At 41.1% G+C, this 21,980-nt stretch overlaps 10 protein-coding genes across 10 annotated transcripts; all 10 read left to right on the top strand.

Moving 5' to 3' along the window:
* Positions 1–212: 212 nt before the first annotated feature.
* Positions 213–1,805, top strand: LSM04_002277 (uncharacterized protein; the record flags this gene model as incomplete). The annotated part of the gene is made up of 1 exon (XM_067331153.1): positions 213–1,805. One exon carries the CDS (start codon positions 213–215, stop codon positions 1,803–1,805), a length of 1,593 nt encoding a protein of 530 aa, XP_067189022.1.
* A 501-nt stretch (positions 1,806–2,306) lies between these two features.
* Positions 2,307–7,277, top strand: LSM04_005949 (uncharacterized protein; the record flags this gene model as incomplete). The annotated part of the gene is made up of 1 exon (XM_067331152.1): positions 2,307–7,277. One exon carries the CDS (start codon positions 2,307–2,309, stop codon positions 7,275–7,277), a length of 4,971 nt encoding a protein of 1,656 aa, XP_067189091.1.
* Positions 7,278–7,823: 546 nt separating this feature from the next.
* LSM04_005448 (dUTPase/dCTP pyrophosphatase) lies at positions 7,824–8,699 on the top strand (the record flags this gene model as incomplete). The annotated part of the gene is made up of 1 exon (XM_067331151.1): positions 7,824–8,699. The coding sequence occupies one exon, from the start codon at positions 7,824–7,826 to the stop codon at positions 8,697–8,699; it is 876 nt and encodes a 291-aa protein (XP_067189082.1).
* A 756-nt stretch (positions 8,700–9,455) lies between these two features.
* Positions 9,456–9,932, top strand: LSM04_002559 (Ribosomal protein L25/L23; the record flags this gene model as incomplete). Its single annotated transcript, XM_067331150.1, has 1 exon — positions 9,456–9,932. The coding sequence occupies one exon, from the start codon at positions 9,456–9,458 to the stop codon at positions 9,930–9,932; it is 477 nt and encodes a 158-aa protein (XP_067189027.1).
* A 497-nt stretch (positions 9,933–10,429) lies between these two features.
* On the top strand, positions 10,430–10,900 carry LSM04_000480 (Ribosomal protein L25/L23; the record flags this gene model as incomplete). Its single annotated transcript, XM_067331149.1, has 1 exon — positions 10,430–10,900. One exon carries the CDS (start codon positions 10,430–10,432, stop codon positions 10,898–10,900), a length of 471 nt encoding a protein of 156 aa, XP_067188998.1.
* A 920-nt stretch (positions 10,901–11,820) lies between these two features.
* On the top strand, positions 11,821–16,260 carry LSM04_004808 (uncharacterized protein; the record flags this gene model as incomplete). Its single annotated transcript, XM_067331147.1, has 1 exon — positions 11,821–16,260. The coding sequence occupies one exon, from the start codon at positions 11,821–11,823 to the stop codon at positions 16,258–16,260; it is 4,440 nt and encodes a 1,479-aa protein (XP_067189065.1).
* Positions 16,261–16,659: 399 nt separating this feature from the next.
* Positions 16,660–18,711, top strand: LSM04_008012 (uncharacterized protein; the record flags this gene model as incomplete). Its single annotated transcript, XM_067331146.1, has 1 exon — positions 16,660–18,711. The coding sequence occupies one exon, from the start codon at positions 16,660–16,662 to the stop codon at positions 18,709–18,711; it is 2,052 nt and encodes a 683-aa protein (XP_067189118.1).
* A 478-nt stretch (positions 18,712–19,189) lies between these two features.
* LSM04_002727 (uncharacterized protein) lies at positions 19,190–19,606 on the top strand (the record flags this gene model as incomplete). The annotated part of the gene is made up of 2 exons (XM_067331145.1): positions 19,190–19,280; positions 19,347–19,606. 2 exons carry the CDS (start codon positions 19,190–19,192, stop codon positions 19,604–19,606), a joined length of 351 nt encoding a protein of 116 aa, XP_067189029.1.
* Positions 19,607–19,626: 20 nt separating this feature from the next.
* Positions 19,627–20,184, top strand: LSM04_005143 (SMP-30/Gluconolactonase/LRE-like region; the record flags this gene model as incomplete). The annotated part of the gene is made up of 1 exon (XM_067331144.1): positions 19,627–20,184. One exon carries the CDS (start codon positions 19,627–19,629, stop codon positions 20,182–20,184), a length of 558 nt encoding a protein of 185 aa, XP_067189071.1.
* Positions 20,185–20,869: 685 nt separating this feature from the next.
* On the top strand, positions 20,870–21,823 carry LSM04_002410 (Carbonic anhydrase; the record flags this gene model as incomplete). Its single annotated transcript, XM_067331143.1, has 1 exon — positions 20,870–21,823. One exon carries the CDS (start codon positions 20,870–20,872, stop codon positions 21,821–21,823), a length of 954 nt encoding a protein of 317 aa, XP_067189025.1.
* Positions 21,824–21,980: the final 157 nt, after the last annotated feature.

The following is a 21,980-nucleotide window of genomic DNA, read 5'->3' as shown; positions in this document are numbered from 1 at the left end:
TCTTTTTGGTTGTACACTTTCATAATGATATTACTCTTTTCTTGGTTCCCTTTCTTATTTCTATTGGGCTTATTTTAATAATTTTTGTTATTATCTCCTTTTTATTTCTAATTTCTAATTTCTGTACACTTGTTTGGGGAAGAAATTGCCATTGACATTATATATATATATATAGAAACAAAAGGGGGAAAAAAAGAAGGTCAAATATTAAAATGGAGAATTCTGCAGATAAGAATTCGGCTGTGATAGTTAACCCCGAATCGACAACAACAACAACAACAACAAATGTAGATACAGTACCGCCAAAACCAGTACGTGGAGGTGAGGCGTGGGGTATTGACTTCTCACTACCAAAGATGAAGCGCAAAACCACAAAGAAGGAACGTGATGCGATCGTCTCCAGTAGACTAAGACGCCTTATTGAAGAACAACAAGAAAAGGAAAAAGAAAAAAACGAAGAAAAGGAAACTGTAGGTGTAAAAGAACCTAAAGAAGGTACTGGAGCCAATAGTAGACAATTACCGATAGTGCGAGTAGATGCTTTGGCCGATCGCCGGTGTTTAATCCCAACACAACTCCCCACCACTCGTGCAGATCTCGAGCAGCGTCTTTGTTTGCGAATTCCCCGTTTACTCGCCGTTACGAAACAATACCCACGCAGCTGCGGTGTTTCCTCCCTCACCTCCATCTGGAATTATCTCTACACCCGCATTGGCGAAGCAAGCAATCTTAATAATAATAATAATAATAATAATAATAATAATAATAATAATAATAATAATAATAATAATAATAATAATAATAATAATAATAATAATATAACGGGAATATATAATGATCGTCCCCCTATTTCCCAAGAGGAGATAATGTCTATTTTAGGCTTTGAACCGCCGTTTGATGCCATTTCATGGGGACCATTTACAGGCAATGGAACACTATTACGATGGTTTCACGCACTTAATCGTCACTTTGGGGTACGTGGACGGGCGTATGTGTTATATAAACCACAAGGAAAAGGATGTACATCGTGTACATCGGCAGAGGCACTACAGGAGTTAAAATTACTCTTGCGCAATCCCAATGCGGCGGTAATTTATCACTGTCATAATCATTACATGGTTCCTGTGGGATATCAAGAGATTCCACTAGCGCAGACAGACTTTTACGCAAAGGATGTACCAGTGGAAGATACAGAGACCACTATTTATATTGGCGAGGTGAGTCGTGGTCGACATGAGGCGATGTATGCGAGGAAGTGGAGTGAAATTGTGAAGGATCTGATGTGCCGCTCGCCAAACTTTTATAACATTCGACGACCGGAATTGGGGATTCAGAAACGCGGGGCAAAGAATAAGAAGAATAGTGTTGGGATTGATAGCGACGCCAGCAATAAGTTGACAGATCTAAAACAAGAACAAGAAAAAGAACAAGAGCAAACAGAAAAAGAAAAACAAGAAGAAAAGCATCAAAGGGTAGGAGTATCTCCGAATGTATTGGAACAGTCATCATCACCGATAGTATCAGGAGAAACAACTGCAGTAGCGGCAGGAGTTTCTTCAGAAGTCTCTCCAACAACTGTTGATTGTGTGAAGGATAATGAGACGACAAAAGGTACAAACGCGAAAAAGACGAAAAAGAAATCTAGTGGTGGAAACCTGCATTGTCTTATATGTTTTCGTAGTGACCAAGTGGAAGAACACCCGGAGCGGTTTGAGAATATTTCCAGCAGTAGTAGTAGTCGTAGTAGTAGTAGTAGTAGTAGTGGTAATAGCAGCGATGAGAGTGAAGCTAATGATGTAGAATAGAGAAGATGTTTGACTCCTTTCTCAGATCCAAAGATTCACTGGAACGTTTTTTTTTTTCTTTCCATGTTTTTTTTTTAGAATTAAAAAAAAAATGGAGACCCTTTTCCACGCATCAAAATGGATGCAAAAACGAGAAGAAAAGGGGAAAGATGATGATAGAAGAGTAGAGGGGTTTTCTTGTAAGATCATTATTGTTTTCCTTCATATACATAATAAGGAGTGATAAGGGGAAGCACCCTATTTATCCTTTGTTTTTCCCGTTTAATTTCCTTTGAAAAAAGGGAAAGTGCAAAGTTATGGAGAGAAGATAAAGATTGTATTAATATATATATATATATATATCTTGTGAGAGTATATATATGTCAAAAGGACTTATTTGTGTTATTTTTCATCGTATATTTCTGAGGTCTATTTTTTTTTTTTAATGTTCTTCTCTTCAATCTAAAGACATCAATCGTCCAATTAGTAATTTACAGAAATAGAAACTATTTAAAACCAATAATGCAGTCACGTAGACCAGATGGGCGTGGTCTACGTGCTCGTCGTCGTCGTGGTTCTACGGCGGGAGCACTGCTTGAAAACGTTTCTGCCGCTGCTATTTCTGGTAATAGTGCTGCTGATAGAAATAACAATAACAACAATAGACGAGAAACGGCATTTGGAAAAGATGCTGCGAATTTGTTTGAACGCATGCAGAACCGTTCTGTCGAATTACGCAAAGTAGAAGAACGTGTAGGTGCACGTGAGGAGTATATTAAATCACGTTATGCCGCCTGTGCTTCTGACTCCTTAGCAGGAACCGCCGGTGCTTTGCCGTTTGATAAGAATGAGGTACTGGCGGAACTTGTGGCGGCGAATAAATCAAATTTTCTGAAATTAGATCAGGAACTTTCAGAGGATCATCGTATTGCTACACGTCGTCTGCATGCCGCCGTATTTGCGCATGCAAGTGATTTTTTACAACTATTCCGTGATGTAAACCGGGCGAGTGCATTAGTGGAAGTTCTTAAAGGACGTGTACAAGGAACTAAAGCGGCCATTTCTGCCATTAGTAAGTTTAGTACATACAATAATGGTGGTGGGAATAGTAATAACTTTGATGGGGAAAATCGGGCGGTGGAAACCGCCTTTGGAGTTTCACTACTTAGTGGAAGTAATCACAATAGTAATAATAGCATTGGTAGTGCAATGACAGGACTTGGCGGTAAAGCACGTGCACGTCCAAGTCTCATTGCCACACGATTAGCACGAAGACGAGACTCAACGGATGCCTTTTCTGCCCAATTCGGTCTCGTAAAGGGTAGTGTGGGTACTAGTACTAGTAGTAATAGTAATAGTGCTGGTAGAAGTGGTGGTGGCGCAAGTAATCATAATGATAGTAATAGTGGTGGAGGTGGTGGAAGTAATACCTCTAGGCATTTCTTATCCACAACACGTGTATTAAATACACCTTCTACACGTTTATGGCGTGATGCTACATTAACAGGAGCAACGGCTACTGCAGCGGCGGGTGGGACAACGGCGATGTTGCGATATCATAAGCAGGGAAGATTGGAAAATAGCAATAGTGCGACTTCTGGAGAATTAACTTCCACCGATATCACACTCTTCGCGGATGTTGTACGGGAGGAGATATTGCATTTAATCGCAGAGCGGCGATATACAGAAGCAGCAGAGTTAATGCGAGGTGTGGAGGCAGAGGCGAATGCGAAAGGATGTATGCCGCTCTTATTAGCATTAGAGGAAGTGTTTGTGCGTGATGTGACGGAACGATTACATGATGTACCAATGCCATTGATGTATAGTGAAAGTATACACATTCCTCTAGTGCAGTTGCTATTACGATTTGGTAGACTACGTAGTGGATCTCAAACATTCTTTCATCTTCATGCTGGATGGTTGGATGGGGAGATGTATAAACTACAACTACGCATAGATCCACAAAATGGTGCACTTATTGCTAGTGATTTTCTTGTTTCTGCGATGCAAGAAGTACTAGAACGACAGCAGAATCTATGGTGCACCATTGCAGATGATAAGCTGCCTGTTACTACGAATATGACTAGTAGTAATAGTAATAATGGTAATAAAGCTGCGGGTGATGGGGAGAAGAAGGATCCCAATAATTATAACAACCGAGTTTCAGACAAACTGTTATACAATAATAATAATAATAATAATAATAATAATAATAATAATAATAATAATAATAATAATAATAATAATAATAATAATAATAATAATAATAATAATAATAATAATAATAATAATAATAATAATAATAATAATAATAATAATAAACCTAGCAGTAATGAGGAGGGTACAACCCAATCTTCTACGGCATTACAACTACCACCCAGTTCTGCCGCCGTGCTTTGGGTACATGATCGCATTGACAAATTAGCCCGTGAAGTATTAGGGGCTCGTGCTCTTAGTTACGGTACGGGCGCAGAAGGCGGAGATCCATCCCGTTTCCGTCGTGCGGTTGTCATGTTAGCAGATGCCATTCGTACAGTTCGTCGAATGGATGAGTTTGGTTGTGCCGGTTGCGTTACACATCTCCTGCGACTACTTACACCGAGTCTCATTTATTTACAGACAGACTTTAGTGGATGTACAGATGATCGACTGGAGAGTACTGGGAAGGCCATGGTGGAGTATTTGATTCGCGATGTCTGGCGGATGTATGCCAGTCGAGAATCGGCGTATGATCCACACATGTGTGGGGAAGTGGCACGTCGTAATAACTCTGTTTGTCGGGAGTTACAGCAGCGATTTAAAGGACTCTCGCAGACGTCGTATGCTATTTTGTTAGAGATGTTATTAGCCCCAGCTTCATCACGTCTCTTTCTGGGAAGAAGTAACGATAATAATAATAATAATAATAATAATAATAATAATAATAATAATAATAATAATAATAATAATAATAATGGAATGGAGAAAAGTAGTGGTGAGACGGCGGCGTATTTACTTCTCCCAGAGCAGTATACATTTCTACGCTATTCAAATGGCTGTACACGCGTACATGGTTTACTTCTTACGTCAGTCGTTCGCTTTGTGGCTGCCATGACAGGTCAAGAGTTATTACCATTAGAGCAAGTGACTCATCAGCAGAAAAAGAAATTTACGGAAGTACAGGATAATTGGATGGAATGTGTTTCATTCCTGCTTTCGAATGCGGTTGTCACGGAGTCTCTTGATGTAACGATGCAGCGTTTATTTCTCTCATTTATGCGTACCACACTACGACAACGACAAGCGCTTGTTACTTTTTTACAATCTGGTGAGTTTATAGATATGCATCGTAAAGTATTTCCCACAGATGCTAAACTCTCCCCACTATCTCCATCCACTTCTGTAACACGATGGGTGTTTGGGGCTATGCAATTGCTTCTCGCCGATGTTCTGAGTGCCTCTGTGTGGATTGCCTTTCTCTCACGTGGACGGGCATTATCATACATGTTATTAGATGCCACATTAGCGTTTCAGGTACAATATTTAGAGGAACTACGGCGTGTATTACCACGACTTATACAAGGATGGATGGCTTCTGCATTAATACTATCACATAGTGTGGAAGCGGCGCAGGATCTTCTTTTAGGGGATGCTGCATTACTTGCATTTGATGGGGATAGTGAGATGAAGATGGCCGCAACAGCCACATCATTTGGGACTACTAATACTAATATTAATACTAGTTTTAATATTACTACATATCCCGATGGTAAGAATAGTAATAGTAGTGGTGGTAGTGGTAATAACTATAAGGGTTCTTCTACTACTTCTACTACTAGTAGTAGTGGTAGTAAGGGTGCTAATACTGCTTCGACTGTTAAAATTATGACGAGTCCTCCGGTAAATCTTGTGGAGGATGCAAATGGCGCCAGGGATGCGGCTGCACAACTCATTCAAATAGCAGCTGTAAATGAAACACGTTTAATACCTTTTCTATTGGATCTTATTAAAAGACGTTTCTTCTCATATAGTACAAATAAACAGGAATCTGCACTATTGTGTGTACCGTTACCCTCACCTCCATCACCTGCTTGGTGTCTGCGTGGAGTACTTGGTAATTATCCACAATTCCCTATTGGTGGTAACTTTGACCGTGAAGATGAGTTGTTTCTTTTTCATTGGTGTGTACAGATCTCATTAAATGCATTGGCATTTTTTCAAGAAGAACTTCTTGTTCCAAGCCATGTGGTGAATCAGCGATGGGCAGCAGAACATAACACCACTACTACTACTAATACTAGTAATAGTATTAATAATAGTAATAGTACTACAGGCAAGTCTCCATTTCCATTGCATGGTTGTGTATCCCCACAGGAGGAATCCGTAATTGCGGCATTGGAAACAGGCGGGGGAAATTACGCCGGTAGTGTGGCATTACTGCAGTTTATTATTTTTCGTCTCTTGCGTGATGTACTGTGCAGTGCAGAAACATGGAATGTGGTGTATAACGCCCCAAGAGAAGTATGGCGACAATCCGAAGGTGTATTACGACAACAGATATTTTTCTTTGCCGTATTTGTACGATTCTGGTCTCCATTGTTTGTGGGCAGTATAAAGAGCACCAACAATGGAGAACCCACCATGTCGAATAGAAATAACAATATCGATGGCGTCCCATCATTGGTACTTTTACAGTGGTTGACATGTGCGGCGAATACGGTGGAGTCTGTTTCTAAAGAAACATCTCAACAAGAACGGAAACAACAACGTGTGTTTGATGTGGAGGGTTTGGCTTTTTCTCGTAATGTGGAGGCGGCAGCAGCGACATCCGCTACACAGGTAATAGGTTCATGGAGGAATAATAATAATAATAATAATAATAATAATAATAATAATAATAATAATAATAATAATAATAATAATAACAGCAGTACGAGCAACATTAGCATCAGCAGCAATAACAGTGATGGTAATAATGATAGCAAACGGCAACCACCGCCGCCACCTGCAGCACCACCAGTACAAGGAGTAAATAATGGGCGGAGAACATCTATTGTGATTAATACAACTCCAGTAGAGAACTTTTGCCCTGGTGCCAATAATAATAGTAATGGTGGTAGTGGTAGTAATAATAGTAATAATGATGATCCCAGTGGATTGTTGATGGATGTTATTGGATCTTTCTTTGATGCACTACAGGAACCAAGGGGACTGCCTGCGATTAACTCTGAGGTAACAAGAAACCGCGTAGGGAAAGTCATTACGGCTGTCGACTTGACTGACTTTGTTGGAAAGACGAAATTAGTTGATAATAATGATGAGGAAGAAGAAGACGAATATGAAGAAGAAACAGATCCAAACAGTTCAAGCAGTAGAACGAGTCGTACAATGCGATCGAGTTCATCCTCATTGTTATCAGATGGAAAGAAGAGAGAAGGGAAATCAGAGGCGGATCAGGTGACTTTCTTGCATGTACACAATTTACTTCAACATTACTTGGCACCACTGCTGTAAAAACGTAATTTGAGATGCGAATGAGCTTAGAAAGGGAACACAAAACAAAGAAAGAAATAAAGAGAGACGAGTTTCAATTGAATTGTTACAGTAATATTTCAACCACTTGAGGCTATCCTTATCCATTCTTTGTGATTCTTGCTATTATTATTTTTTTCTCTTCTTCTTACCCCATCCCCCATGCCCCCTTCAGTTTTCATGTGATGTGATATATAAATGTTATGAATAATGTATTACTGTATCTCTGTGCGTATAAAGCTTTATTAATTGTTTGGTCTTTAATTCTTTAATACTTCTCATTTCTTTTTTTTTCATCATTGCATATGTTTTCTCCATTCATATATATATATATATATATATATACCCAAATAAAAGAAAAAAAAGAAAGACCTCTGGCTAAATCACAACCGTGTAACTAATCCTCTAACTATTTCTCACCATCACCAATATAATAATATATAATATATATATATATATATTATTAGCCCCTTGTCTCTGTGTGTGTGTGCCAATACAAAACAACAACAACAACAAGAACAAAACACTATGCGTCGTGCCTGTTTACCACCACTCATTCTCCGTTCTCTCGCCGAACTGCAGGATGGTCTCAACACGGCCGTTCATGTGAATTGGCAACAGCAGCGTACCCCAGATGACTGGGGACTCGCCATTGTGATGGAGAGTGTCGAGTTGATGGATTCCTATCCGTGGAAGTGGTGGAAGAATGTAAAGGCACAGCCGGATTTGCAAAATGTGAAGATTGAACTCACAGACATTTTACACTTTTCACTTTCAGGGGAAATGCAGACACGCTTCGCCGCACCAGCACGCCATAATATGACGGGGAAGACACTGCAGGAGTTATGCCATTTCTGTTGCCCACCCGAAGTAAAAACAATCACACGATCCACAATGGAGGAAAGTGAATTGACTGGTATTATGTTCTTTCCGCTAACGGAAACCGCAAATGCGGTGGCTAGTTTCCGTAATATTATTCAATTGGCAAATATCTGGCGGTTTGATCTCATTACAGAAGCCGTCATTGCAGCAGCACAGGATCTCGGTTTTAACCTTGTGGCCTACTACGTGGCTAAACACACGCTAAACAGTATTAGGCAAATGTCAGGATATAAGGATGGCACGTATGTAAAGGTTCGAGATGGTGTAGAGGATAACGTTTTACTACATGAATGTATCGCATCTTTTTCTATAGAAGATGTACTTCATGAGGCAACTTACCTTGCTGCGTGGGATTCCATCATGCATCGTGTATTTGATGCCTTTGGAACTCCCAAAGAGGCGCAATTTGGTGTTCGTCATTGGTTGAAATGTTTACCAGAAGCCGAAGAGGGAGAAGGTGATGCGGCTGACGGTGCTGTTGGAGATGCAGCTTCTGGTTTGAATCTATCTCAGCGATGGTAGATATAGGTATGATAAACTTGTAATAGAGTTATTCATACATGCATCTACAGATGCGTTTATGCTCTCATATATATATATATATTTATATATTTATTCGATATTTATAGATGGGATGAGTGGGAAAAGGAATAGAAAGAGGTTGTCATATTTTCGTTTCCAGAGGGTGTAAAAAAAAAAAAAAAACAGAAATAAAAATATAAAACTCAATAAATTATGTGGGTAAGGTGGGTTTTTTTTTAGTTAATGTTATTAAATAAATAAATAAATAAATAAATAAATAAATAAATATATATATATATATATACATATATATATGTTTTACCATAGATGTTTCTTTTTTTTACTACGACCTTCTGCAATTTTAGTAGAAAAAAAATAAAAAAGGAAAATAAGAATTTACGTTTGGTATCGGATACTTTTTTTTTGCTGTAAGGCACTGATTTCTTTTCTTTTTTTTCATTACACTTACCCCTTTTACAGAGAAAGAGTAAAAAATATTTTATTTACCATCCCCTCTGTTCTATTCAATCCCCATAAAACACTCCCCACCCTCTTCCTCTTTCTTTTTATCAGTGACCTCCCAACCACAGACACACACACCATTTCCCTTTCACACCTTTTTCTTTCTTTCCCATCTATCCTACTCTAATCTTTCCTACCTTATTCAAACAAACGAATATACCCACCCTCCCACCAACTAATATTCACACATATTTAACAAATAAAAAAAAGAGAAAGGTATCAACGACACCCAAGATGCCCGCAAAGAAAGCTTCTGCCGCTGCTGCCAAGAAGACTGCTGCGCCCAAGAGTGTTGCCAAGAAGGGCACGCAGCCCGCCGTGAAGGCGACAAAGGTGGTGAAGGTCACAAAGCGCAAGGCGTACACCCGCCCGCAGTTCCGTCGCCCACACACATACCGCAAGCCCGCCACCGTTAAGCCAAGCGCAAACGTGGGAGCCGTGCAGAGCAAGCGTGATGCGTTCCGTGTGATTCGCTACCCACTGACAACAGACAAGGCCATGAAGAAGATTGAGGAGAACAACACACTGACCTTCATTGTCGACTCGCGCGCGAACAAGACGGAGATCAAGAAGGCTATCCGCAAGCTCTACCAGGTGAAGGCAGTGAAGGTGAACACGCTGATCCGCCCTGATGGCCTTAAAAAGGCGTACATTCGTCTTTCAGCCTCTCATGACGCGCTCGAGACAGCCAACAAGATGGGTCTGCTATAAAAGAACCAATCAATCCAAGGAGTCGTTTTTTTTTTCTCGTATGATTTGCCAGTTACATTTTTTATGCATGGAAACACACATGAATGCATACAAAAAAACACGTACACCATATCTATGGGAAATACTTTTTGTTTCCCATGATTCACTTTGGTTATTGCATCTAACCTTAGGGAGAAGGACGAGGGTGTCATTTGTGCTGTGTGTATGTGCGTGTGTATTTGTATGTGTGAGTATATGCGTATTAATGTAGGCTCCTCTGTGGGCTTTTTTCTTGTGTGTGAGTGAAGTTCATTACGCATTTACACTTTCCCTTTCCCTTTCCCTAATTCTATCATCTCTTTCTATTTGTTTTTCCTTTTCTCTCTCTCCCTCTCTCTATGTGTGTGTGTTTAACTCCTTCCCCTCCCAAAATATCTTACACAACCATAATTTACATACTACCAAAATTAATAAAAAAAAGGCTTTTCTTTCACGTGAAAATAAGGACAAGGACGAGAATGCCCGCAAAGACCACATCTGCTGCCAAGAAGACTGCTGCGCCCAAGAGTGTTGCCAAGAAGGGCACGCAGCCCGCCGTGAAGGCGACAAAGGTGGTGAAGGTCACAAAGCGCAAGGCGTACACCCGCCCGCAGTTCCGTCGCCCACACACATACCGCAAGCCCGCCACCGTTAAGCCAAGCGCAAACGTGGGAGCCGTGCAGAGCAAGCGTGATGCGTTCCGTGTGATTCGCTACCCACTGACAACAGACAAGGCCATGAAGAAGATTGAGGAGAACAACACACTGACCTTCATTGTCGACTCGCGCGCGAACAAGACGGAGATCAAGAAGGCTATCCGCAAGCTCTACCAGGTGAAGGCAGTGAAGGTGAACACGCTGATCCGCCCTGATGGCCTTAAAAAGGCGTACATTCGTCTTTCAGCCTCTCATGACGCGCTCGAGACAGCCAACAAGATGGGTCTGCTATAAGTGTTCTTGTTTTCATTGTTACTGGCTCGAGCTATGTGGATTCAGTGTGAATTCCATGTGACGGGTGATGAGAGAAAGCCAGAAAATCACTTTTTTTCATTTTTTACCTGAGTATATCTCACTTATTTATTAAAAAAATAAATAAACAGTATTGTGTCCTTTTATTGTTAAGAAACTGTCCTCTGTAAACTTTGCTACCTCATTAGATTTTTTCTATGTAGAAACTTGAATAATTTGACTTCTTTTCTTTTTTTTTTTCCTTTCTTGTTTAATTTTCCTTCTTTAGTTTGCCATCTGTGGGGTTACTTGGAGAATTGCATCATTGTCGTCATTAAAGAGCAGGGGTTTCCTTCTTTCTTCTTTTCAACGTTGGCCATTTGATTTGCGTCTACTGCTGTGTGAGTGAGTGCGGATAGCCTACCCAGAACAGCAACAACGGAGAAGCCAAACAGAGATACATACATACATACATACATACATACATACATACATTCATAAATACATACAAAAAGGTAGATAGATTGACATAGAATAAAAGAGGGGGACAGAGAGAAAGTGTGTGTGTTTGAGAAAGGGGTGGTCAACTTATATTTATACGCATATCTTATTGCATTACACTGGATTGGGTAAGTTCACACCGACTAGTGAGGTTAGTTGCCAAGTCAATCAAATATCATCGTTTAGGGGAATACATTCATTGAGTTGGGTTTTGGGCTTTTTTTTATTTCTTCGCTATTGTGCAACAGAATATACCTATTCACTCCATATAGGGGGGAATAGGGACTGTTCCACAGGTATATATTTATTATTAATAAGAAGAAACAAAGGGTGAGACAAGAGAAGTGGGATAAAGAGGAAGAAAAGAGAGGAAAAAAAAAGAAGGGAATTTCTACTTCTTTTTTTATTATTATTTACTGGCAATGGATCGACTATCAATCGTCCATGCGTTTCAGAGCGAGTCCACATTTTTAGTTGATGTTCCTACATCAATTCTGCGTCGTCCATCCACTATTACACCAAGTCGTAGTCGTTCCCGTGTTAGCGGCAATGATGGGGCCCATGAAGCCTTTATGAGTGCACTTTCCCTCTCTGTTGATGCAAACCAAAGCCTGAGTGATGATAACGCTGAGAGAAATGAATTAAGTGTAATGCGTGTAGTGCCTATGAATGGATCAAGAGCCTTTCACAGACGTTTTCTTGCGCAGTGTGAATCATATTGCCGTCTGTGTTGTAGGTTACAACGTGGCGTTGAATGGTTACTTTCAAGGCGTCCCCGTCATCATAGATGTATTACGAGTAATGCTTCTATTGATAATTCCACCGCATTTGATGTAGATCGTCTCTCTCATTTAGTTTTCCCAGTGGAACCCACAGCATTTGTAGCGGCTGCCTTTGCACTTCCTTCAATAGTGTCTGTAGTACCAGCATCACTTGATGAGGATGTATCAGCAGGTGTAGGAGGAGGAGGAGGAGGAGGAGGCGATGATGTGGGATCATTAAAAGAAACACGAGTAGTACCGTATTGTTTCTTTTACGGTTTTCCAGAGCAGCGTGTATTGCGTGGTCAGAGTGGTAGTGATAATACCAGTAATGACTTTAATACCAACAATAGCTTTAATGGTGCTTTAGCTGCAGAGGCGTCAAGAATGACACTGATGGATCGTTTTATAGCTGTTTCTAACGCAACAGGTGTTTGTGGTGCTGCTTCAACTATGCATAGTGCATTAGGTATGAATAACCGCACAAGGATTGGGCTTACACTTGCGGCTTATTTAGAATGCCGCCTCCCTCGCTCTGTAAATGGTGCACATGGAGGATCATTATCCACAACAACAACAACAAGTGGTGGTGGTGGTGGTAATAGTAGTAGTAGTGAATGGAGTAGAGAAGATCCCTTTTCATGCTGGAGTGATGATGTCTTATGGCGTTTACTTGGATTGCTGGTCTCAGCCTTAGCTGTTGTACATGCTGCCGGTTTTCACTTTAGAGGAGAATTATCTGCAGATGACGTCCTTTGCTTTGCTCTTCCTGATAGCAGTGATGAGGATGCACAAACACAACCAATAATATCAACAACACAAACATCATCATCAACATCTACAACTGGGACAAACGCGGTGAAATGGCATGGTGGAATCGAATCCATCAGTCATCAACTCGCCTCACGTACCACGGCGAGTGAATCCCACTGGCTCATCACCGACACGACCCCCGCCCATCACGCATTCTTTATGTTCACCACCCCCCCACGATCTCTCTTCACAGAAATGCGGGGAGGTGACGGGGAGGAGGAGGAAAACGCCGCAGAGATTGGGGCCGCCCAACGACGTGATACCGCCGCTCTTGGCCGTATTCTCGTGGCTGTCGTTGCTGAGGCAAAACGACGGCGTGGGGCGAGAGGCGCCACAAGTTGTTCCGAACTTTTATTCGTCGCGGAGCGAATGGCGGCTGTGGGCGAAGGTGTGAGTTTGGGCGCCAGCGCAAGTGCGGGAGTATTGGGAGAGGCACCCGCCCATCGATTTGCACAACTGCAGGCGGTACAACTGCGGACACATTTATGGCTACTGCGTTCTATCGTGGAGGAGCGGGATATGCAACTGGCCACACTTACGCTTTACCAGAAGAGAAACAGTAATAATAATAATAATAATAATAATAATAATAATAATAATACCAATAACATCAATAACAGCAATAACAGCAATAATTATGATAAGAAGAAGAATGCTAGTCATATCAGTAGCAGTAATTTGTGCGGTGATGTTAGTCGAAATGGGACTGGGGTAAAGGTGACGGATCGTAAGTATCCATCTTCAACGAGTGGTGAGGCGTATATGGCAAAACTGGAGGAACGAGAGCGTCTACTTGCTGAACGGGAGGAAAAGTTAAATCAATTTCTTCTTCTTTATGAACTAACGACAGAACGACTAGATCAACTCCCTGCAGGGAAAGAGAGTTTTGACCGTCTTAAACGATCATTACTACAAACACCACGTACAAAGACATTATCCGCTACATCAGCATTACCTGCAGCGAAATCACTACCTTTAGCAGGATCATCATCACCATCATCTGAAGTCCCATCACTACCTATTACTTCTGCTACTTCTGCTACTGCTACTGCTACTGGTGTTGGTATTAGTAGAGCTGCTGCAAGGACATCATCCGCATCACTTTCATCCACAGTTCCCGCTATACCAGGAGTAGCAGCAGCCATATCAACAGCAGGACCAACAAAAACAACAACAACAAGTGTAGGTGCGACGAGAGGATTATCATCATCATCCGCAGGTGAAACATCGGTACCAGGAGCCTCAGCGGTACGAACAGGGTCATCCACAACACCTACCACACAACAAGCAGTCCAAACATCAGCATCATCACAAAAGAAATCATCTGGACTGTCGTGGTCTTCGTTAGCACAACAACCGTATCCACGATCTTCGCGTCGTACATTAACGACTGAGCCCACTTCATCCGATAAAACGCGTCCTCTCTACGGTCTCCTTCGTTTTCAAAAAAGTGAAACTTCTCCTATTACTGCCAACACGAATGTCCCTCCAAGTGCTGCAGACCTGTTGGCATCTCGTTCCTCAGTGAATTTACTTGGTAAGGAGCGGCGAACGATGGATGAGGCCATGCAGGCTTGTTCACCTCGTGGGGCCCCAGGGACTCTCTCACGACGAATGACCGCCACATCCACAAATACACCATCAAGATCACGTTCAAATTGTATGACGATGGGAAATACAACATTAGGTCATGGTACGATGTCTTCTAGAACACCAGCCGCCAGTTGTTCTTCTGTACGCCGACAAAAAAGCATCTCACCTGTTGTTTCTAGTCGTTCCTATACCGGTCTAGCGGGATCTCCTGCTATTGTTAGTCTTTCTACAGTTTCTTCAGCAGCGAGGGAAAAAGTTCCTGGTCGACCGACGACGACGACAACAACAACAACGACAACAAGAGAACTTTCACATTCTGCTTCTCTGGCTGCTGTTTCTTCTTCTACAAAGCCTGAACTACCCTCACAACATGTTACTCCTGTACGAGCCCAACAAAGAACTCCCCTTGCGAGCCGACCAACATCTGCACTCGCTTCACCAGGTGTCTCTCCGCTTGTACGTACAACAGATGATATTTCTTCACTGCTTCTTTCTACAAGTTATAAAACACCACCACGGACTACATCTGTTGCGACTCCGATACAATCACGTGGTAGCCCGTCAGTGAATATGTGGAATAAAGTACCCACACCAAATGCAACTACACCACAGAGTAGTTCCAAGACAAATGTACGTTCCTCAATGTCACCACATCAGGGAGTTAATTTAATATCTGTTAAAAACGTTTCCACAACAGCTAGCCAGCCGACATCTACAACGATAAAAACCAAGTCATCTGACTATGATCCTTCACTATATATGCATAGACAAAAAGAAACAGGAACTGTAGCAGCAACTGCAGCACCATTACCGTTATCACCATCACCATCATCACCAGCACCAGCACCATCAGCTTCAACAGCAACAGTAACAACACCAACAGGAAGAACGGTTTCAGGAACGAAAAGTTCAGAGAGACCTCAGTTAAGTGGATATGGTGGTTCAACAAAGACTGACGAAAGAAGTGATACCATTGCAAATATGAGGAAACTATATGAAGAAAGAAATAGCTCACTGTTAATGACGATGAACAATTCCCGTGAGACTCCACAGCACCACCTTCAAGAACGTAAGAGTGGTAGTACTGCTACCAAGACCACCCCCACTACTCATGCTACTCATGCTACTACTACTCCCAGTCCTATCACCAGTACCAATACTACTATTAAGAGTAATAAGGCGAGAACCCCGGGCGCTCGTTTACCCGGCGCAACAACAACAAGAACAACAGCAACGACAACGGCAAACTTCTCCTCTCCTCTTGGGGATAACAACGTACCTATAATTGTTTCTCTTGATATATCTGCTGATCTTAACCGCAGTTCACACCTTGACTCTCAGAGACCTTCACCAGGCTCTCAACACCGAAAACAAGAACGTGAGGAAAGCATGACTCCCCGAACAGCACGATCTCGCCTTGCTGGTGATGGATGGGTTAATCATCACTTAGCGGCACTAGAGCAACTACGGTACGATTTTCAGCAGTCTGAGGCTATAAAAAGTGCACGTAACACACCTAATGGTAAGTCAGGTTTAAGGAGTAGTAGAGAACGTGCTGTAGATAGCATGGAACCGCCAAAGTTGTCACCAGATCGTACAAACGTTGGAAGTGCGGCTGCGTGTGGCACAAGGAGCAGTATTCATTCTAGTGCAGCAGCACATACTAGCACTACGAGAGCTAAATTTATGTATTGAAGAAAAATAAAATGGGTTTTGTAAATATGACAGGAAGAAAAAAAAAAACAAGAAAAAAAAAGCAGCAACTGGAGGGTAAAAGCAAAACCTCTAAAGAGCGGACAGTTGATCATTATTATTATTGTTATTATTATTATTATTATTATTATTATTATTATCATTGCGGTTCTGTTGAATACATGGAGACAGAGAAAGATGCAAACATACAAAAATATAAATCTACAAATCAAAACATATTAATCTAATAGAATGTATATACATATATGTATGTATGTACGATATTTTTCTCTACCTATTTAACATATTCATCCACTTTTTATTTATTTTTTGTTTTTTCTTGACTTATTGCTTCTTATTTAAGGACGAAAACAGGGAGAAAAGAAAGGCGAAAATAGCTAAATGGAGGATGATGTTGTACATAGTCGATGTACCGCTATAATTCAGCAACTTCTTTCTAGTGGTAGCCAACAATCACTGCAGCAGAAATATCGTCGAGTCATTACTACAACATCTGAAGCTTTACGTCAGCGTGCAATGCTATTATATCGTCTTTGTCGTGCAAAACAGGAGAAACTCGCAGCTAATCAAACTGAGGACGCGGGGTACTGCGTATTGGCCGCAGTTTCATCATGTCAACCCGATATGTGGTCAATTTTATGCAACTGGAGTCGCGCTTTACGGCCAAGAATGCCTGAATTACGCTTTGGAGCTCCTGCTCCTATGACATTGAGATTAAAAGAGGTGGAGCACTTTATTGCCCGCACCTCCTATTTACAACCCGTAGTAAACACAAATAATAATACGACGCCTCCTGTAGGAGGAGGAGGAGGAGGAAGTACTAGAGTTTCAACATGTTTAACGGGTGCACAGGGTATTACAAGAAGGCATCCTCGGGATGAGAAAAACACGAATGAGGAGAAATTGGAACATGAACTTGTGGTACAATTGGTATTTAAATACTTTCAGCTTAATACACCAAACGTAAAGAAGTTCTATTCTGTGGTTTCTGCCTATGAAAAAGAGATGGGGGGTGTAAAAATTATTGGAAATATGGAAGAAACATCTTCCAAGCGAGCAATAGGATCATGTGGTCGCCGATCCGGAGTAAATACTACCGAAGTAGGTGGAGAGAGTAGTAATACTACAGCCCTACTTCCTGAAGAAGACGATCTTGATGATGAAATACTGGATACTTCCATTACACTCCCTTTTAACGCATCATCAATACTTGGTTCTTCTAATTCTGGTTTCCCATCAGCTGGTGGTACTGCTGTACCACTTCAATATTTTGCTCTTCCTATGAGTTTAACAGCATTAGCTGACTCTATTGATAACGCACGTTCAGTTTTATTTTATGACCGACTACAGAGGTGCCTACGGAACCCACTTCTTTACTCTCCATTAACGTGTATGAATGAAGCCAATGGGAATTTTACTGATATAACGAATGACTCACCTAAAAATGAAGTTGAAGAATCATATTTATACTTTTCTCACAATGCACTTGGAGACAATTACGGATCATTACAGTCTCCTGCTCATTTTTTACATCCATCACGTGCACGACTTGAGTCTCTAATGCCATTACCTTTACAAATGGTCACTGCCCAACAACTCTGGACTAGATTGCTAGTAGCAGGTATATGGCTTCAAGTATGCAATACAGAGTCTGACAATTCTACATACAATACTGTGCTCAATTATTGTACTATGATAGTAAAGGCTGCAAAAAATGATCCTTATTGTGTTGTTTGTGAAGGTCTTGTTAGAGAGAAACCTTTATTGCGTCTTTCCGCATTAGCACAAGGAGATGATAGTTCAAACCACATGGATACCGTTTCTTCATGGGACGAGATAAAGAAGAAATCCCTTCTTCCTTCTGTAGTAGAAGAATCCCTCTGTGATGAACTCTTGCGAGGTCTCACAATTCAACTATACCGAAAAGCACTTAATGAGGCGGAGAAGGATACTCTTACTCATATTCAGAATGCTACTGCAATAACGACTCCAAAGAGAAAAAGTGATCACACATCCCTTTCTTCATTATTTCCCACTCTGGGAGAGTTACTGATGGAAGTACGAGGCTCATACCCTCTTGCCGCATGCCGTGCCGCATTAATTGGTGGTGTCAGTGGAGAGAGAAGCATGAAGGATGTGTTAAAAGGCAAAAATATCAATGAAATATCTGGAGAGAGTTCCACTGGTGTCTGTTCAACTGAAACACGCTTAGTAAGAGAACTATTGGGTATTGTTCCCCGTATTCCTCGTCTACGTGAGGTGGATGCGGTGTTGGAGTGCGCTGCGTGTTTATTGCTGTTTCATCAGGACTGTGTGTGTCCTGTACAACACGATCCCGCTGGTGGAATCTTTCTCTGTCATTCTTGTCGACTTGCACGAAGTTCGTTGCTGCTGCCACCCATAAGCTGCACTGCCACTGTCAATGATGTGTGATAAATTTGAAGAGAAAAGGGAGAAGAATGAGAAGAAGGAGGAGTAAGAAGAAGACGTGGAAATAGCGGGTACAGGTGAGTTTGTTTTTATGAGAGAGGGAGGTGCAGTGCGGTGCTGTGCTTCTGCTATCTCTTTTTATACATATATACATATACAGGTAGTTCTCTATTTATTTATTTATTTATTTTATTTATTTATTTGTTCCTTATTGATTTTTCTTGATATATGACTCCCTGCATGGTTTTTCTATATTTTTTTCTTTTTGCCTTTTTTTTTCTTCTCCCACACATTTCCTAAACTCTTTATTTGCAACAAACAACTACAATAATGAACAAATAAAAAGAAACAAAATACGAATTGACAAGAACAATGCACAAAAGGGAAGCTTCTTCTTTACTTTATTATTCTAACACATATATTACCAATTTTCATACTCTGGCAGATATATTATATAAAGATATAAATAAAGCGAGACACAATGACGATGTATCCCAAAGGGATGAATCGTACAACAGCAAACCTCACGGCAGAGAAACTCTGGACAGGTGGTTCATGGCTGGAGGGTCCGTGTTGGTTACCCCGCGAGGGCCAACTATTATTCAGTGATGTTGCAGGGAATAAACAGTAATTATTAGACCCTGATACCAAAAGTGTTAAGTTATTCCGCTCATCCAGCTGTAATTCCAATGGAAATACCCTTGACCACCGTAATAAACACTACTTTCCTGCGAGGTACGACTACGTTATTCTTACCCGCGAACATGGTAGACGCTGTATCTCCGCATCACTGCCTCCTCATGGGGCGTTGACTGAGAGTCATTCTTCCGCTGATGACAGTCGCAATGTCACCGTGGTGGACAAATTCGCTAATAGACGTTTTAACTCCCCCAAATGATATTGTGGTACGCTCCTGCGATGGCAGTGTGTGGTTTACAGATCCACCGTAATGGTATTAACTCGGACTTCACAGGCGTTCAAGGGATGAGTCAAATTGTTGGTTGCTTTGTCTACTACCTGTCACCACCATCAGCGGAACACCCAGAGGAGCGTCTGGTCACTATTGCCATATCCGATTGTCAAAGACCCAATGGTTTGGCTTTCACACCAGATGAGAAACAATTGTATGTCGCTGACATGAGCGGTTATGAGTGGGGAATTCATGGCCGACGGGAGATTCGTATTTATGACATTTTGAAGACAAAATCAGCAAACGGCAGTATCGAGAAGATTGAGGTAGTTAATGGACGAACATTCTTTGTAGTGGAACCGGGTATTCCTGATGGTTTTCGTGTGGATGGGGATGGGTTTCTGTGTACTAGTTCAGAGAACGCCATCATTATCGTAAGTCCGGAGGGAACGGAGGTAAACCGTGTTCCTTTGCCAGAACATATTACCAATTGTACATTTGGGGGTCCTGATGAGAATCAGCTGTACTTGACATCTAATAAATCAATCTTTCGTATACAGCTGTAGTGTTTGAATGATGATAGATGGCAAAGAACGGGATCATATTTGTTATGGGGAGTCGGGGAATGGGGAATGCGAGTGCGGGTCTTTTAATTGAAAGAGGAGAAAGGGGGAAAACGACAGAAAAAGAGTGGGGTTTGGGTATGAATCAAGAAAGTAATGTTTTTTTTTCTCTGAATTTGAGTAAATAACACTATTAAGAGTGTGAAAACTCTTGTCTTTATATATATATATGTGTGTCTATTTCTTTTTTCCTTTGTTATATTGTATGACTCCATGCCATAACGAATTTGTATGAGAACACTGTAAGTGCTTTGAGTTGTATTGGTTTCTGACGATCTTGTAATACACGTTCATGGCATACAACAGTCCTATTCTTTTTTCTTTTCTTATTTCTTTATATATATATATATATATATATATATTTTCCGTTTGTATCTGTATTCTCTCTAACTGAATGAGAAGCATGCACTTGATCAGTAAGGTGGTCTCTTTCTTACTTTCTTACTTTCTTACTTTTCTTTCTTTCTTTTTCTTTCTTTCTTTTTCTTTCTTTCTTTTTCTTTCTTTCTTTTTCTTTCTTTCTTTTTCTTTCTTTCTTTTTCTTTCTTTCTTTCCTCACAATGTGTGAGCGTAGCCAATAGAACTATAAACACATACACTAACACACACTATTAATACACTCAATAGAATGCGTCGTTTACATCAATCTCTCTTCATAACGAAAGTGAAATGGTCCCAGAGTGTAAATAGTATTGCGTGCATTCACCTACTACGTCCTCCCTTCCATGGTGCTCTTCTCTCTCAAATGCAGTCATCCTCAATCTTTCCACTTTGCCACAGTTGTTGTCACTGCAGTAGTGGTAGTGATTCTAACTCTACTAGTAGTAAGGGAGAAGAATGTAAGACGTTTATAGGAGGAACACTTATTCAATCATTGCAATACTCACAGCCTCCTCGTGGTAGTGGAATTCAACCTTTATTGGAATATAACCGACAATGGGCAAATAAAGTGGCAGAGTTAAATCCAGATTACTTTAAAACTCTTGCAGAGGCCCAATCTCCGCAGTATATGTGGATTGGATGCAGTGATTCTCGTGTACCAGCTAATGAGATTGTTGGACTTCTCCCTGGCGATGTATTTGTGCATCGCAATATCGCTAATATTGTTTCAAACTCCGACCTCAATGTACTCTCTGTTCTCCAGTACGCCATTGCCTGTCTTCAGGTGGAACATGTGATTATCACAGGACACTACGGTTGTGGTGGTGTGAAGGCGGCATTAGAAGGGGCAAGTGTGGGTCTCGCAGATCATTGGATTCTACACGTTAATTCTGTAAAGCGTCGCTTCTGGAAACGCATTGAACGACTTCCACAGAAGTATCACTTGGATGTGTTGTGTGAGTTAAATGTGATTACGCAAGTCTCCCATGTGCTCGATACCCAGTTATTAACACAGGCCTGGGATGTGGATAATGTGTCTGGGGGAAATCCCACAGTGGAGTTGCATGGATGGGTGTATGGACTCGATGATGGATTACTGCGGCCACTGTTATCATTAGATCGTAATACAGATCACACAAGGGCGATTGCAGAGGCGGAGGAGGCGGTGTTTATGCGGTATGGTTTTCATGCACAGGGTTAATACGAGAGAAAGAGAGAGTATATATATATATATATATATATATATATATTTTTTTTTTGAAAAAGTACAAAAAAAAAAGGAAGGTATAATGAATACAGTCTTATTCGCAGCTTATCAGTGTGTTTTTTCTCTGTTTTTTTTTGTTTTTCAGTATTTG

The sequence above is a fragment of the Trypanosoma melophagium genome, assembly GCF_022059095.1.
Source record: "Trypanosoma melophagium isolate St. Kilda chromosome Unknown ctg33segment0, whole genome shotgun sequence".
Lineage (NCBI taxonomy): Eukaryota > Euglenozoa > Kinetoplastea > Trypanosomatida > Trypanosomatidae > Trypanosoma > Trypanosoma melophagium.
The sequence above is the reverse complement of the archived record's forward strand: the minus strand, read 5'-3'. Positions and strand labels throughout refer to the sequence as shown.